This window comes from Dioscorea cayenensis, chromosome 8 (assembly GCF_009730915.1).
Source record: "Dioscorea cayenensis subsp. rotundata cultivar TDr96_F1 chromosome 8, TDr96_F1_v2_PseudoChromosome.rev07_lg8_w22 25.fasta, whole genome shotgun sequence".
Lineage (NCBI taxonomy): Eukaryota > Viridiplantae > Streptophyta > Magnoliopsida > Dioscoreales > Dioscoreaceae > Dioscorea > Dioscorea cayenensis.
This window is the reverse complement of record NC_052478.1, coordinates 21,540,980-21,557,440: the sequence shown is the minus strand read 5'-3', so window position 1 is coordinate 21,557,440 and position 16,461 is coordinate 21,540,980. Positions and strand designations below refer to the sequence as shown.

The 16,461-nt window shown below is 34.7% G+C and overlaps 1 protein-coding gene and 1 pseudogene across 1 annotated transcript; both read right to left on the bottom strand.

Moving 5' to 3' along the window:
• Positions 1-1,504: 1,504 nt before the first annotated feature.
• LOC120267615 (L-type lectin-domain containing receptor kinase SIT2-like) lies at positions 1,505-3,766 on the bottom strand. Its single transcript, XM_039275290.1, has one exon. It carries the CDS (start codon positions 3,730-3,732, stop codon positions 1,693-1,695), a length of 2,040 nt encoding a protein of 679 aa, XP_039131224.1. The 5' UTR covers positions 3,733-3,766; the 3' UTR covers positions 1,505-1,692.
• Positions 3,767-13,927: 10,161 nt separating this feature from the next.
• LOC120267644 lies at positions 13,928-16,009 on the bottom strand (annotated as a pseudogene).
• Positions 16,010-16,461: the final 452 nt, after the last annotated feature.

The following is a 16,461-nucleotide window of genomic DNA, read 5'->3' as shown; positions in this document are numbered from 1 at the left end:
ATATAGAGCTCGATGACTGGGCTTTGAAAAACAAAAGAGCACATTTTTAAAACGGGCCGAATTTGGTTCTATTGTTAAAAGCATGGGCTTGGCTCGGTTCGAGTTAGAAAATATATTTATTAATTAGTTTTGTATATATATAATGGTTTGAATTGTTATTGATTATTTATTAATTAGTTTTATATATACTTATATAATATATATATATTTTTTTATTGTCATTAATTATAATGGTTTGAATTTTAGTTTTTGTGATTGAATAAAGATGTGCATTTGGTATTTTAATTTTAATATGTTTTGTTGAATAATATTTGGTCATCTTTACAGATTAATATTATTGTTAATTTTTTTAATAACATATTTATTATTTGATGAAAAAATTATTTGTGCGAACTTGGGTGGACCTTGATTAAAGGTCATCGAATTTGGGCAGGTTTTGGCAAAAGTTAAAGCCCGTATTATGGGGCCGGCCGGGTTTGGACAAACTTGAATTTTAGTAATTATGGATTCAGTCTGGTCTGAACCCGGGCCAATCTGGCACATGGACAGGTCTATTCATGACTATGATGGTGATTCTTTACATATATATATATATATATATATATATATATATATATATGTGTGAGTTTCATTAGTTCCTAACTTTCACCATACATGAATAATTCTTGCACCTGTATCAGGTAAACTAAATCAATGAAGTTTACACAGCAATGCATAACTCATGGTGATCATTTTCAAGATTGTGACTAGAGATGTCAATGGGTCGGGGATTCACCGGGGAATACATTCCCCGGCCCCGACCCCGAAATCATACTCCCATCTCCGAACCTGGCCCCGAACCCGACTACGGGGAATTTTTTTTCCTGTCCCCGTCCCCGTGGGGATTTTTCGGATTCGGGGATTCCCCGGCCCCGATTAATAAATTAAAAAATTATTTTTATTTAAAATAAAAATTATAAAATATTTGTTAAAAAAACCATAAAAATTTTTAATAATTGAAAAACTCATTTACAAATACGACGTAATACAAAATATTAACATACACAATCACTAATAAATTATTTACAAATTTAAAAAAAATAATTAAAAAATACAATATAGTTAATATAAGTTTAGAATTTTATTTAATTTTTATACTAATGTTCATTTAATTATTAATAATTTGTTAATTAAATAAATAAATATATAGGATTTTTTTCAATTTTTTTATTTATATATTTATAACATAATATATATATATATATATATATATATATATATATATATATATATAATTTAAATTAAATATTTAATATTTCGGGGCCGGGGCGGGGTGGGGAGGATATTCCCCGGCCCAGGCCCCGACCCCGAAAAAATTCCCCGACCCCGGCCCCAACGGGGCGGGGAATCGGGTTCCCTGCCGGGGCCGGGGCCGGGGCCGGGACCAATTGACATCCCTAATTGTGACCATGGGCCCAGCTTGACTTGCCATATGTGCATAAATTAAAGGATCAATGACGTTGAAGATTCAAAAGATTATTACTGAAATTTTGAGATTGAGTTGCAGAAGCAGAGCTCTAAACAGAGAGAGGTTGCAACCCACTTAGCTAATATTATATATTAGTGATATGACAGATGTATAACAGTTACTGGTTTACACTCAACATAACATATATAAAATTATTGAAGTTTTCTGAAATAAATATATACTCTTCACATACTCGGTCCTTCACTGCTTATGGATCTAAAATCTGCAATATTGAATTCAGATGAAGGAATGCTGGAGTTCGGATGTGATAACACATACTTATCAAACCCTTCATTTTTCTGCAATGCCAGGAGGTTAAAGTTTGAGAAAGCAAGAGATGACAGTGATGGCAATTGGGCATCACCATTCAAACACTGAACTACTTGCTTCATGCTTGGCCTTAATGCTGGTAATGTATGAGAACATAACAAGCCAAGCTCCAACACAAGTTTCTTCTCATCCACATTGTACTCATCTCCCAACCTCTGGTCTATGCTATCAAGAATTGTTTCTTTTTTCCAATTCTCTAGCACCCAATCCACCAACACAACTTGATTATCATCTTTTGACTTGAAGTCTATAGGTCTCCTTCCACATGCAACTTCTAGCACAAAAACTCCAAAGGCAAAAACATCAGTCAGTGTAGTTGGTCTTCCAGTTCTAGCAAGCTCCGGAGCTATATACCCCATAGTTCCAGCTACTTTTGTTGTTTGAGGATCCATATCATGATCGTAGAGTCTTGCAAGACCAAAGTCACTTAATCTGCCATTCAATTCACTATCTAGTAATACATTGTTGGTCTTTATGTCTCTGTGTATCACCACTTGTTCCCAATCTTCATGCAAGTATTGAAGACCAGAAGCCACTCCTTTGATGATATGCAATCTCTGAGGCCAGTTTAGAGCTGGCCTATCTTTGCAATGGAGGAAACTACCAAGGTTGCCATTAGGCATGTAGTCATAGACCAAGAGAAGCTCTCCTTTTCTCCGACAGTATCCAAGGAGCTGGACCAAGTTACGGTGCCGGAGCTGGCCTAGAGTTACTATCTCAGCAATGAACTCTGTCATCCCTTGCCTTGATTCATGAGATACTCTCTTGACAGCAACCTCAGTGTTAGATTTGGGCAACAATCCTTTGTAAACTTTTCCAAATCCCCCGACCCCAAGAAGTTGTTTGTCGTTGAATCCTTTTGTGGCCTTGAACAAGGTTTTGTATGAGAAACGATGAGTACTGTATTGGAGTTCCCAGTCTTCAACCAGCTCTGCAAACTTGATCCTTCTTCTTCTCACCATGATCAAGATAACTGCTATAGCCATGCTCATTAACAAGAACACAGACCCTACAATCAACCAGATTGTTGTCAGATACTTTGGTTTTTCCTTGATTGCTGCATGTTCAGGGAGAGAAGGCAGTGTAGAGATGTTTAGAGCTTCAGGTACTAATCCATTCAACTTAAAACTCCAACCAAGTAGGCAGTGATCAGAAGACACAAGCGAGCCTGTTGATGAAGAGAAACCAACATACATTGAATTGAAAAGAATGCTTGATAGATTGACTACCATAGACAAGAGAGGTCTCTTTGGCTTTGGTATTTGGATGGGAGATAAGGTAACATTAAGCTTCATCTCTCCACCATCATAGTCCACCCAGACTTGCATTGGCTCCCCACTGACAAGGCTCAAGTTGTGGAACTCATTGGCCAGATCATTAAAGTAACCAGCAGGGTGAGACAAATTAGACTTCACGCCATTAATATCAATGCCTATGTGGTTGGAGTCAATGTCGTCATTATCAATGTTCTGCCTGGTATCAAGCTCAACAGCAACAATGTGGTTTGATGAATCACCATTGTCACTAGAATTGAAGAGGCCCAAAAACTTTCTTGCCATGGCCGTGGAAAAGTTTGCAGTAGGAGCGATAAAGAAGGCCATGCCGTCACCATAGTACTCCTGAGGAATTATGGCAAACACAAAGGTGGTGGAGAAGGAGACAGCCTTACCTGTTGAAGGTTGGAGAAAGTTAAATGGTGTCGGATAGATGGCATGTCCCGTAGCATCTTTAGTGTCATTGGTGAGCTTCAAGACTCCATTTTCAGTGATTGATGCTACTCCATCCAGTATAAATTTGGTGTTGGTGAATCCATTAGTGAAGATGAAGCTATCAACAGTGGCCAAAGTTGCTAGCTCTGCCATGAGGATCCATAGAAGAACTTTGAGTTGTTGCATTTCTCTCAACCACCAAACAGAAAATACAATGGTCATGAAGTAAGCTGAAATTAATGCAAATTTTAGCGTGACTTTTCTTCTCATTCAATGGTACAAGAAAATTATTACATTTATTATGATGACTGAGAAAAATTGAGTTTAATTAGGGAACTTAATTATTATTTGCATTGGATCTCATTAGGTGGAAAAGATGAGAAAAGAGCTGGATATTTAATTCCATGAAATCGACTCTCATTAAATTTTTATACACATGTCTAGCTCAGGTCAGAATCTAGTTACTATGAAAACTAATTTTATCTCAGCGAGCGGCCTCCTCACTCATGCATTTATTCATATTTCAGGTAATAAAAGTTGTCTAATAAAGGTCGTCATATAGCACTTATAGTATGTTCAAATATTGATTATAATAATTTAAACATGCTTGTTTTAACAATTCAATTATTTATCATGGTTGGTAAACAATGTGTGTGATGTATATGTGGTACATTTGTTTTATAAAGTAGACAAATTATTAATCTAAACTAATATAGTAAAAGAGAGTTGATTTTCACTTCACAAACAAAAGAGTTACTATTTTTTTAACATCAAGGTGGCCAGCTATGTTGTCGGACTTAGTCTCTTAGTGTTCGCTTGCGTGTATTATTTCTAATAGACTTTTTTTTAGAATTGAGTTGAATTTAAAGGAAAAGTGATGCATGAAATTTACTTAATTTGGTATAAATATATATATATATATATATATAAACAAGTGATGTGCGTTGAATTTTAGAATGTTCTCTCTATTATTTCTTCCGTACGATGTTGAATAGTGTCCATCTCTAAAATGAGAAAAATAATGACTTGTTATTTATACAAAAAAATATTTTTTTTAAAAAAAAAATTGCTAAGATGGAGGCATAAGAAAATATACACATAATTATACTGAATACGAGAGTGACAATATTATATATAAGGAATGATTGTTATATTCATAGAAATTTAGTATATACTTTTTTTTTTTAAAAAAAAAGATGAACCATATATATGTATATATATATTAAAATAAAAAGAAGTATAGAGGAAACAAGGAGAAAGCAATAAACACAGAACCAAAACAAATTCAAAACAACATTTTTAGTAAAAAAACAAAAAAGAAAAACTAACGCAATGAATAATGAAAAAATTAGACTGCTCCAGTGGATACATTAATAATAAACCATAAATATATATACTGTTTTTTTTTTCAAATAACCTAAGAAATATCTGGGAGCCTTCATTGAAAAGATGTGACTTCAACTTGATTTTGTTGTGCAGCTTGCTTTGCTTCAAAAGTAGGGCACAACTCCATCACCGTGTAATAAATGGCAGTTGAACGAGGCTCTGTGACAAGTGGTCCCATTAAGATAGGAAAACGTATACCTAGATCGATGGAAACCAGAAAAAAAAAAAGTAATATTTGTGTTATTTTCAAGGTTGTTAGACCCGATGCAGGCGTTGAGCCGGTTAAGGCAGGGATCGAGTCGATGGGTTCGACCGATCGAGCCGAGTTGAACCAAAGTCAATAATAAAAATATAATAATATATTATAATAATTAATAATGAACAAATATAATATTAAAACTATAATTATAATATAAAAAAATTACTCAAATTTGATATTTAAATTGATAAATGATCTTATATGTACTTAGTGTTTTTCTAATTATGTTATTTATTTTTTTAAATTTTTTTAAACATTTACAAATTTAATATATTAATATATAATTATTGAACTTCTCCCGGTGTTTTTTTATTTATTTGTTTTGTTTATTGGTTGATTTTATCGGAATAGATAAAAAAATTTAATTTACTAATTCTTATCTTTTATATGGATGATACGTTTTTATCGATAAATTATGTAACTTACCCAATTTCAATTGAGATTTTATTTTGTTTTAAATTTTCTTATATTTTTTATTTAGTTAGAATATTTTATTTTTATATTTTATAATAAAATTACACTCATTTATTGTTTTATTTTTTTAATAAATTAAATTTTAGAAATTATTTAGTATTTACATAACATATTAATAAATTTTATTTTTAAATGCTAATTTTTTTGTTGGTATGTTTATGATATATATATATTTTGTAATTCCATTTATTGATTATAAATTAAAAAATAATATTAATAAATATACATGATTTTGTAGCTTCTAATGAGAAAATAATAATAAATTATTAAATATTGTAAAAAAAAAACTCTAATATTGTGACCCGATTGACCCGGCCGGGTCAACCGGTTTCCGGTTGAACCACCCGGGTCACCAGGTTAATACCAGGTTTTTCCATACCCGGTTCAATGAGGGTATACCCGGGCCGGCCACAAGGTCGGTTCCCGGGTTTTCCGGTTGAACCGGCCGGGCCGGTCCGGGTCTGACAACATTGGTTATTTTTCAAGGTAAATTTATAAATAAAACATGCCAAAGCTTTTACTTAATTAAAAAATTAAATAAAATGATGAATATACAAAAGAGAGAGAAAAAGAGAAAGAGTCGTTAACAACAACTCCGAATCATATCAACTCTCACCATCTATTAAATTGTGTTTATTGATTTTAGAGGTCTTGTGTTCTTCTTTTTGTTTCAAAAAATATAAGCAAATTAATTAAATAAAAAAAAATCACATAACAAAGATGGAGAAAAAAAATCTAATTCTGGAAGGGAAAAATTGTAATACATAATAATTTCAAAACTACGAATAACTTGCCTATGATATCTAATTTATAATTTTTTATCAACAACTATAAAGTAGCATCAACGGAAAACATCCATAATATATAAAATATATTCTGAATTGATACAATAAAAGATGTTACCTCCCACATATAGTCAAATTTGGACAACTTGCCATTATTAATTTTGTTTTTTGAGACAAAGATGTCGCTAGAGTTAGTTGAATTATTTCTCTCTAACTTTTCACACACCACCACAAACGCATCAAAACTATATATTAATATGCCCAAAAAATTGATTTGGGTAAGTTTAAAAAATGGATTCAATGGCCCAAAATATAGTTAATAAGAGAAAATATCTATCTTATAAATAACTTAATATGTCACATGCAACATAAATATTAGTTGTCTTCTTATATAGTTCATAAAAAAAATTCAACAATTAATCCACTACTTTTTTAAAACCTAGCGAAGCTAAATTATTTTGAGACCACAAGATACTAAAAATTTTATAAATAAATTTCATTAATATAAAAACATATAAACAAATTCCCATTTTAAAGTTCTTGCATCCACGCACATATACATATAACGACAACTGTCATTTATTTATCATAATTTTGAAAATCAAAGTTCTTGCATATGTATGTCTTATTCCTGATATCAGTTATTCATGCAACAAATATGCAAGTATGCTTCCATGAAATCCAAATCCTTCAATCAGGGCGTTGGCTGATGATATTTCTGGCTGGCTTGTAGTTGCAAGTGATGAAGACGGCACAACTATTACACCTCACACGAGCACAACCGATTCTTGTCAATTTTCTCCACTCTACCTGAGTATGGTACTGAGAAGTGTATATTTGTACATCATTTTGTATTATTTTATATAAATATTATTAGGTATGCATTAGAGTATTTATTCGAAAGATGATGTTAAACATAGTGAAAATTATATTTTAAGGTAACAGACATCACTTAAGGAGGATAGAGAACCAAGAGAAGTAATTTGGAGCCAAAACGAAAAAGATAAAGCTATCTCGATATCAACACCTGAAGAGCAGCTTGGATAGAACACTTTTCGGTTGAACTTACAGCTGTAAGACTCATCTTGAGAACCTTGCGACATGCTTATGCTCATAAGGGAAGCATAAGGATCAAATAGAGGGAGTACTTACGGGTGATGAGTGTTTCAATGTCCATGTATTTTATATCATTTTGTACACTCAATCGGCATGTATTAAAACCATATTGTGGAATTCGATGCTAAATATAGTGTGGTTCGTATTAACAGGTTTTGGGCAGCACTTCAAGACGAGAGAGAGCCAAAGGAAGCCTTTCAGACTTAAAACGATGAAGTTGAAACTCTCTCGACATCATTAGAATAAGGATAAGGAAAAATGGGTGGCTTACGGGTAGCTTACGGCCAACCTTACGGCTATAAGTAGATTTCAGAGAACTTTGCTGGCATGCTTATGCCTGTAAGAGGGATTCAGAGCCAATTTAGAGGATCTTACGGGCAAGGCTTACGCCCACAAGGATCATTTAGAGGAGCTTACGACCACAGCATACGCTCGTAAGAGCAATCGCAAAGAGCAATATAGTGAAGTTTACGGTCTAGTACTTATGGCCGTTAGCTAAACCGTAATACAAATAGAGGACCTTACGTACATGACTTATGGCCATAAGTGGTCCCGTAAGACTCGCGACTATTTTCTTTAGCTCCCTTACGGCCACGTCCTTACGCTCGTAAGCAGCCCGTAAGCAATCGGATATAAATAGGCCTAATGAGGATTTTTAGAGCATCGAATTCTTTTCTTTTGGGTGATTCTTGGAGGCGAAGTTAGGGAAGATAAGAGGCGAATCTCCAGCACCTAAGGAGCAATTTCAAGGGGTATTTGGCTCAACATTCAAGGGGATTGAAGATCGTAGCCCTCAAACTCACCTTGGCGGCGTGCGTGGAAGCTTTTCAAGGGTTTCTTCGACAATTCTTCATCAACAACATTGAAAAGGGGGTTTTCATAGATTTTATGTTCCCGCCTATTATTTGTATCTTGGATGTTCGCCCCCCATTAATGGAGGCCTAATTTGTAGATGTTTGGGCATAGTTGAACTCTAGGGTTTACTTCTTTAGCATTGGTTGTTGGACCTTTAATTCTTTAAATTGTTTTCTTAATTGCAATCATATATATTTGAATTTAATTGCGTGTTTGAATTCTTGGTTGTTAACGAGCCGAATGCCCCAGCTATCATGTTTGATGTGCTATGTGACTAGTAGAAATACCCACCTAGCATAGACATGCCGTGATTAGAGGGAATTGTGAGTAAGCCTGGGTATAGGGTACTTTGAAGACTCCGTCTCCCTCAATTCTTCCGAGTGAGTTATTGACAACCTCATTGCTCTTTGCAATCATGTGGAGCAAATTTTAGAAGACCCCACATTTCTGCTTTGTATTCGGATTAGGGATAATCTCTCTTATTGGGGGAGATTATCTACTTAAAAGATTGTTATTAGCTTACAGTGAGGTCTCATGGAGTATTAATGTGATTGTGTGGATGTCTGTATCAACTCTGCAGCTATTCATTTACTCTTTACCTGACAAATCGGGGTATAGTATAATTCTGAAAACCTCTCGGTTCAAATAGGATTGCATATTGTTCTGTACTTCATAACAATAAACGGATACTATACTCGGACATCGTTATCTTCCTTGACTTCTCCTATTATTTCCCATATTTTCTTATTTTTGCTTACTCTTGTTCACACACACATATTTCGATCATTTAGGCTATTTTTCGGGTTTAGAGTTATTACTAATATTCACTTTCTTCCATGTGGACCGACACTATTCTTTTATGCACACTTTATTACGTGATCGGCACGTACGCTTGCATCTTACATCAACAGGTATGACTTACGCCCGTAAGCCGGACCGTAGGAGCCAGCTAAAGGAGCTTACAGGAAGCAACACACACCCTAAGATGGTCGCAAGCACCATGCAGAGAATGTTATGGTCTAACGCTTACAGCCATAGGCTAGACTGTAATATCAAGACAGAAGACCTTACAAGCATGACTTACGACGGTAAGTATACTCGTAAGACATGTGACCCATCATCTCTAGTTCCTTATAGCATGTTCTTACACTTGTAAAGTACGCACCCATAAGTGGCTAGGTATAAAAGATTCTGATGAGGGTTTTGAAGATATCTTTTAACTGTCAAGCTTAGGGAAAATAAGGGGAATACTTCTCTAGGCTTTCTAGAGCAATCCATTGAGGAGAGGAGACTCACGTACTCACCTTCGAGGAACACCACTGAAGAAGTTGAGAAGCACCTTGGTGTCGTTTGTGGAAGCTAGGAGGAGAATCCATCAGCAATCTTAAGGGGAAAGATTAGAAAATGTTATGCTTTCAATTATGGCTATTGTCTTTTGTAAATTGTTCGATTGTCCTCTTTTGATGGAGAACTAATTTGGAGTTGTTTGGACATAGATGAACTCTAGGGTTTATGATCTGATTGACTTTGGTTGTGGAATTAATGCTTTTTCATTAATTATTAATTGCAATTCTTTATTATTGAATTCAAGTGCGTGTATCTATTGTCTTGAATTCTATTGAGACGAGAGCCCTAGATTCATATTAGATGTGCTTGTGTGATGAGTTCATAGGCAAGCCACAATTGAAAGGGGTTATGAATACGCCTAGAGATAGGATATTTTGGAGTTGATAGTTCCCCCTTCCATAATCATTTCGAGTGAATTAACTAGTAATTCCATTCGTATTATTCTTAACACATTTTATTACTCAATCGATACTTACAATTCTTCCTTATCAAATGCCCCCACTGTTCTTCGGTGACTCTAGTGTACATTCCTAGCATTATCATTGTACTTTTTCTTAAAGCCCACTAATTGACTATGTCTTCTGGAGTGAGTGTAATTGTGGGCCCCAAAATATGGTTTTCACCATAAATGCTACTTGTATGGACTAACTTACAGTCATCAATCCTGCGTTTGATGTAGCTTTGAGCATAGGCCTGACAGTTAGGGCGGAGCTAGGGGTAGGCGAAGGGGGTCATGGCCACCCTGGTTTTCAAAAAAATAATATATATATATATACACTAGGGGTGGGGAAGGGGGCCCAAATATATATATATATATATATATATAATAAATATCAAATAAAAACCAATATTTTTTTAAAACAATCTTTGTGAAATTTTATTGTTTGGCTCTTTCATATTTTACCAATTTATTTATATAGTTTTTTTTTTGTTAAAAGTCTATTGTTTGATGAGTTATTTTTTTTTATTATAAATTAGTATATATATTCTAAAAATATTATAGTTTTAGACAAACATATTTAAAATTTTTTATTGTTTTTAGTCTTTTAACATTTAATAATATTTTTTTTAAAATAAAATTTATTGTTTGACAACTTAATTTCTATAAATTAGTATAATTTCTATAAATTAGTATATATATATATGCTATTTAAAAAAGTATAGTATTAGAAAAATATTTATGAAGATTCAATATTTGTCTCATTTATTTTTTTACTTGTCCTCTAAAAAAATTTTAGCCCCTCCTGGAAAAATTTCTAGCTCCGCCTTTGCCGACAATGCCATTTCGCATCACCAGACCACCATCGACGGCCCTATGAGTTGAATTGTGGGCATTGACGAAGTCTTCAACTGAGTTTTGTGCTAAGTAATGTTTTTAAAACTGGACCGGACCGGCCGGTCGGACCGGAAAAACCGGGAACCGGACAGCAATCCATTCCAATTTAATATCAATTATTGACCAACATTAAAACCGGTCAAACCCATTTAAAACCATTGAACCGGTTAGTTGGACCGGAACCGGGCAAACCCCGATTTTTGAATTTTTATTATTTTAACGTTTTTTAATCTTATTTTCTTGGGCGCCAAAGAGCGCATGGATGCCGATAGCGTCGGAGATGAACCCAACGGTGAGGATGTCGATCGTGTTGCGCAGATGTATAACTCTTTGACGAATTCTCATTCTTGTGAGCCTTTTGCCATCCAAGATCTCGATCTCCTTGCTCTCCTACGAACCTTCCCTGAAGCGGCCGTCGCAGAAGCTGCTACCAGCTTCACTGCAATTCCATCCTTGGAGATCTACCTGAGCAACGGTCTCCATAACATTGAAGACTTGGAACTGGTCCTCCGCGGCTTCCCCTGAGAGACTTGAGCCGCTGACACCATTGGCTCCATTGGAGGTGCCTCTGGCAAGTCCTCCGGTGCCATGGCCCGCCACCCATTGCATGGGACCAATTGGAGCAGCCTCATCTCTGGCCAGAGGGCACGGTTCGCGTCGAGATTGGTGAGAGAGCCGGAGTCGGAGATAGCATTGGCGAGAGTGAGGAGTGTAGGATCTAAAGAGGGTGGATTAATCTCTTACTGACTCACTCTTGTGTGTACTCACTGAATGTAATTGAAAGAAATTGGAAGAGATGTGTTTTTCATTCAGTTCTTAGTTCTTACTCTTTGAAGACTGATATACTCCTTCATAGATTTTCATCATACATAAACAACATATCAACTAGACAAGGCCACATGGCACTTCAGTTACAACAAAGCACTAGAAGTTAAGTTCATTACAAGTTAACTGATAGCATTCAAAGAAACTAAACCATCCAAGAGCTACAAGTTAACTTCTTTGATTTAACTTGCTTGTAGTTCCAATGCTTAACAGTGAATCTTAATTTCTCTAATCAAAGACATCTTCAACAAGAAAGACCCAATTGACGTCGTTAAATATGTTATTTGATTTTTACACAGAATTAGGTGGACTTATTGTTCATGTATTTCAAACATGAATGTTCATATATATATATACACATATATTTTAATTTATGACGTCATCCGGTCCGACCGAAATGAGTCATCCTGTCGAACTGACTGACCCGTGACCCAAATATAAGATCGATTCACTCCCCGGTCCGGTTTTAAAAACATTGGTGCTAAGGTTGAATTTGTCATGGCTAGAAGTACCATGATGCATGCCAAGCATTGTGCAAGCTTAGAGATGGCCATGGAGCACATTCAGGTTGGCTCTTGTTCTTTTGGTTTAATGGTGCAAGAACGCGTGCTTTTATGTTGAGGTTTATATAGATTAATGTAGATTAGGTTGATTGACCAGCTAGCTGGAAGACTTGGATTGGAAATAGGAGGCTGCTTAGCATGACCAAGAACTTTATATCATGCTCTTTGTTTGTTTTGGCAAGTTGTGGGCCTTTGGATCTGATATTTCTTAATTCTAAGCACTACATAAAACTAGTGACTACGATTATTAAAACGTCTCACATATACAATGAAATATAATTTTAATAATTATTTATTTTTCTAATAAATCCGTGGTTAATCTATATTTTTTTAATATTTTATCTTAAAAAAATAAAAACAAAAAAAAATTTATTAGAAAGAGAGAAAGATAGAGATCAAACATGTATAAAATTAGTAACATTAGTAATGACTAAAATTGATAATATATTTCAAAAGTATAACAATAATTTAGAAATTAAGTTAATTAAAAATTTAATGTTATATATTGATTAATATAATAATTACATTCACTAAAACAATCAACATTGACATAAAAAAAATTGTGAGTTTGAGGGTTTGGGGTAATCTCACCATGAGTGCCCATATATCTTAAATATATATATTAAACCAAACACCATATTTCATAATATAGATTTACAAATCCCTCTGTACAAATATAAAATTTTGTAATGCAGTATTTTTAATTACACCCAACCAAACACCAGATTTTGCATTGCTGTATTTTCAAATCAATAGATTTCCAGTTACAGTGTAACTGAAAATCTACCATATTTACAATTACATCTTACAAAACGCACCCTTAATGAAGTTCACTGAAAAGTATATATTCGATCTTTACATAATCAAGGCTTATACATCTCAAATCTGCAATATTGCTTTCCAAATAATACTTAGTTTAGTTTGAAATATTTTGAATTAGCTTGGTTAATTTATAGCATCATTAATTTCTATTATAATCCTATGATAATGGTCTTTGGTTTACATAAAAATTGAAAATAGATTTTTATTTAAGAGGTTCATAATAAGATGAGAAAGTTTAAGCGATAATAAAAAAAAAATTAATTTTGAATGTTTTAAAGATTAATAAATAATAATTTATTAAATTAATTAATAAATTTCATTAAATTAAATTTTATAAAAATAATTAGTGCTAATAAAAATTAATAGATGATGAGAAAATCTCAAATCTCATATAAATTATACCTCTAACTTATATCGAACCAAATAATAAAAAACAAATACATTATTTTTTTAAGTACAATAAATCAAACAACATTGTAATGATTTAACATTGTAATTTAAAATTAACACAACATTTTTATTTATATTATAGTTTCACTTGCATTGTAACTTTGCGGATAGAAAATAAACACTCTTGTTTTCACACTAAACAAAACATAAATATGCATGCAATTGTTAAATTTCACTGAAAATGATATATTCTTCACATAATTAAAATCTATTCTTCAATGCGTATACATCTCAAATCTGCAGATGATGAATGAATGCTGGAATTTGGACATGATAACAAATACTTATCAAACCCTTCATTTTCCTGGAGGCTAAAGTTTGAGAAAGCAAGAGACACTGGTGGCAATGAGGCATCACCATTCAAACACTGAACCACTTGCTTCATGCTTGGCCTTAATGCAGGCAATGGATGAGAACATAACAAACCAAGCTCCAACACAAGCTCCATCTCAGATGCATCCACATTGCATTCATCTCCCAACCTCTGATCTATGCTACCAACAATTGTTCCATTTTTCCAATTCTCTAGCACCCAATCCACCAACACAATCTGATTATCATCTTTTAACTTGAAGTCTAGAGGTCTCCTTCCACATGCAACCTCTAGCACAAAAACTCCATAGGCAAAAACATCAGTCATTGTAGTTGGTCTTCCGGTTCTAGCAAGCTCTGGTGCGATATACCCCATAGTTCCGGCCACCTGAGTTGTTTGAGGATCCATATTATGATCGTAGAGTCTAGCAAGACCGAAGTCGCTTAATCTGCCATTCAATTCGCTATCTAGCAACACATTGTTGGTCTTTATGTCTCTGTGTATCACCACTTGTTCCCAATCTTCATGCAAGTATTCAAGGCCAGAAGCCACTCCTTTGATGATATGCAATCTCTGAGACCAGTTTAGAGCTGGCTTATCTTTGCAATGGAGGTAATTACCAAGGCTGTCATTAGGCATGTATTCATAGACCAAAAGAAGCTCTCCTTTTCTCCGGCAGTATCCGAGGAGCTGAACCAAGTTGCGGTGCCGCAGCTGGCCTAAAGTTACTATCTCAGCAATGAACTCTCTCATCCCTTGCCTTGATTCATGAGATACTCTCTTGACAGCAACCTCAGTGTTACATTTGGACAGCACTCCTTTGTAGACTTTTCCAAATCCCCCAACTCCAAGAAGCTGCTTGTCGTTGAATCCTTTTGTGGCCTTGAACAAAGTTTGGTATGAGAAACGATGAGGACCGTATTGGAGCTCCCAGTCTTCAAGCAGCTCTGAAAACTTGATCCTTCTTCTCACCATGAGAATAGCTACTGCACCCATTATACCCACTAACAAGGCAACAGACATAATCACTGCTAGCATGAGCCATGTTTTCCTGTGTTTGGATTCTTCCTTTATAACCGCTTTACTGAGTACTAAGGGACTAAAAGCTTCAGCCATTCCATTCATCTTAAAACTCCAACCATACAGATAATGGGAGACAGCAGCAGTTCCTGTTGACGAAGAGAAGCCAACATACATACGATCCGAGAGAATGCTTGATAGGTTGATCATACTGAAAGACAAGAGAGGTCTGTTAGGTTTTGCCATTGGTACAGGAGATAAGGTAACATTCAACTGCATCTCTGCACCATCATAATCCACCCATGCTTGCATTGTCTCCCCACTGTAAAGTCTCAAGTTTTGAAACTCATCAGTAAGACTATCATAGTAACCAGCAACTATAGACATGTTAGATTCCAAGCCATTAATATGATCAACACCAACATGATTATTATTTATATCAAATAACTCAGGGTTGAGGATGGTGTCCAGCTCAACAGCAAGGATATGGTTTGTTTTGTTGCCATTGCTGTCCGGATTGAAGATGCCAAAGTAGCCTGGCGAAGATGAGGGCAAGTAAGTAGTGGGGGAGATGAAAAAAGCGATGCCATGGCCGACATGATTGGATTAATCAGGCGTGATGGAAAACAGAAAGGTGGTGGAGAAGGAGAAGATGTTACCATTTGGAGAATTTTGGCGAAAACGAAAAGGTGTGGAATAGTAGACATGTCCCAAGTTTTGGGTCCTGTCCTTGGTGAGACACAAAAGTCCATTTGGTAAGATTGAAGCTGAACCATCCAGACTAAGATTGCTGCCACTCATGAACCCATTGAAGATGAAGTTATCCACATCCAATGGAGTTGCTAGTAGCTCCACCATTAGAATCCATAACAACAGAACTCTGATCAGATTCTTGGTTTGCATGCATGATCTTCTTTTTTCTCTCATCTGCATGCAGATCATGGAAGCAACAATTAATTAAAGAGTTCAAACTTGATTTCAAGCCCATTTTTGATTATTATAGAACACCATCTAGAGTGGGTGGCTTAAAAATATTAGTCAAATTAATTCGGTGGACACAGCCAAACGCATAGGCCGTCGAAAAGTACATTCTTGCCGTGTGAATGGTTTTAATTTGCGTTGACGTTGACGGGGGAGTTGAAAATAGCTTTCAAGACAAATTAACTTCTCATGACATTTTAATTTAATTAATATTAATAAAAATTAATTTTTAAAAAATTAATTTTTTAATTAATTATAGTTACTTCTTAATACTAATATTTTTTTTTTGAAGAATTATTAAAATTATTTGTTTAAATAGTTAGATGGTGTGTAGAAGAGCAGCTTGGTGAGACAACTTATCTCTGTTTGCTTGAAACCTCTGG

Bases quoted from the DNA above. Each gene is read 5' to 3' on its own strand.
- LOC120267615 (XM_039275290.1), bottom strand. From the start codon at position 3,732: ATGCAACAACTCAAAGTTCTTCTATGGATCCTCATGGCAGAGCTAGCA.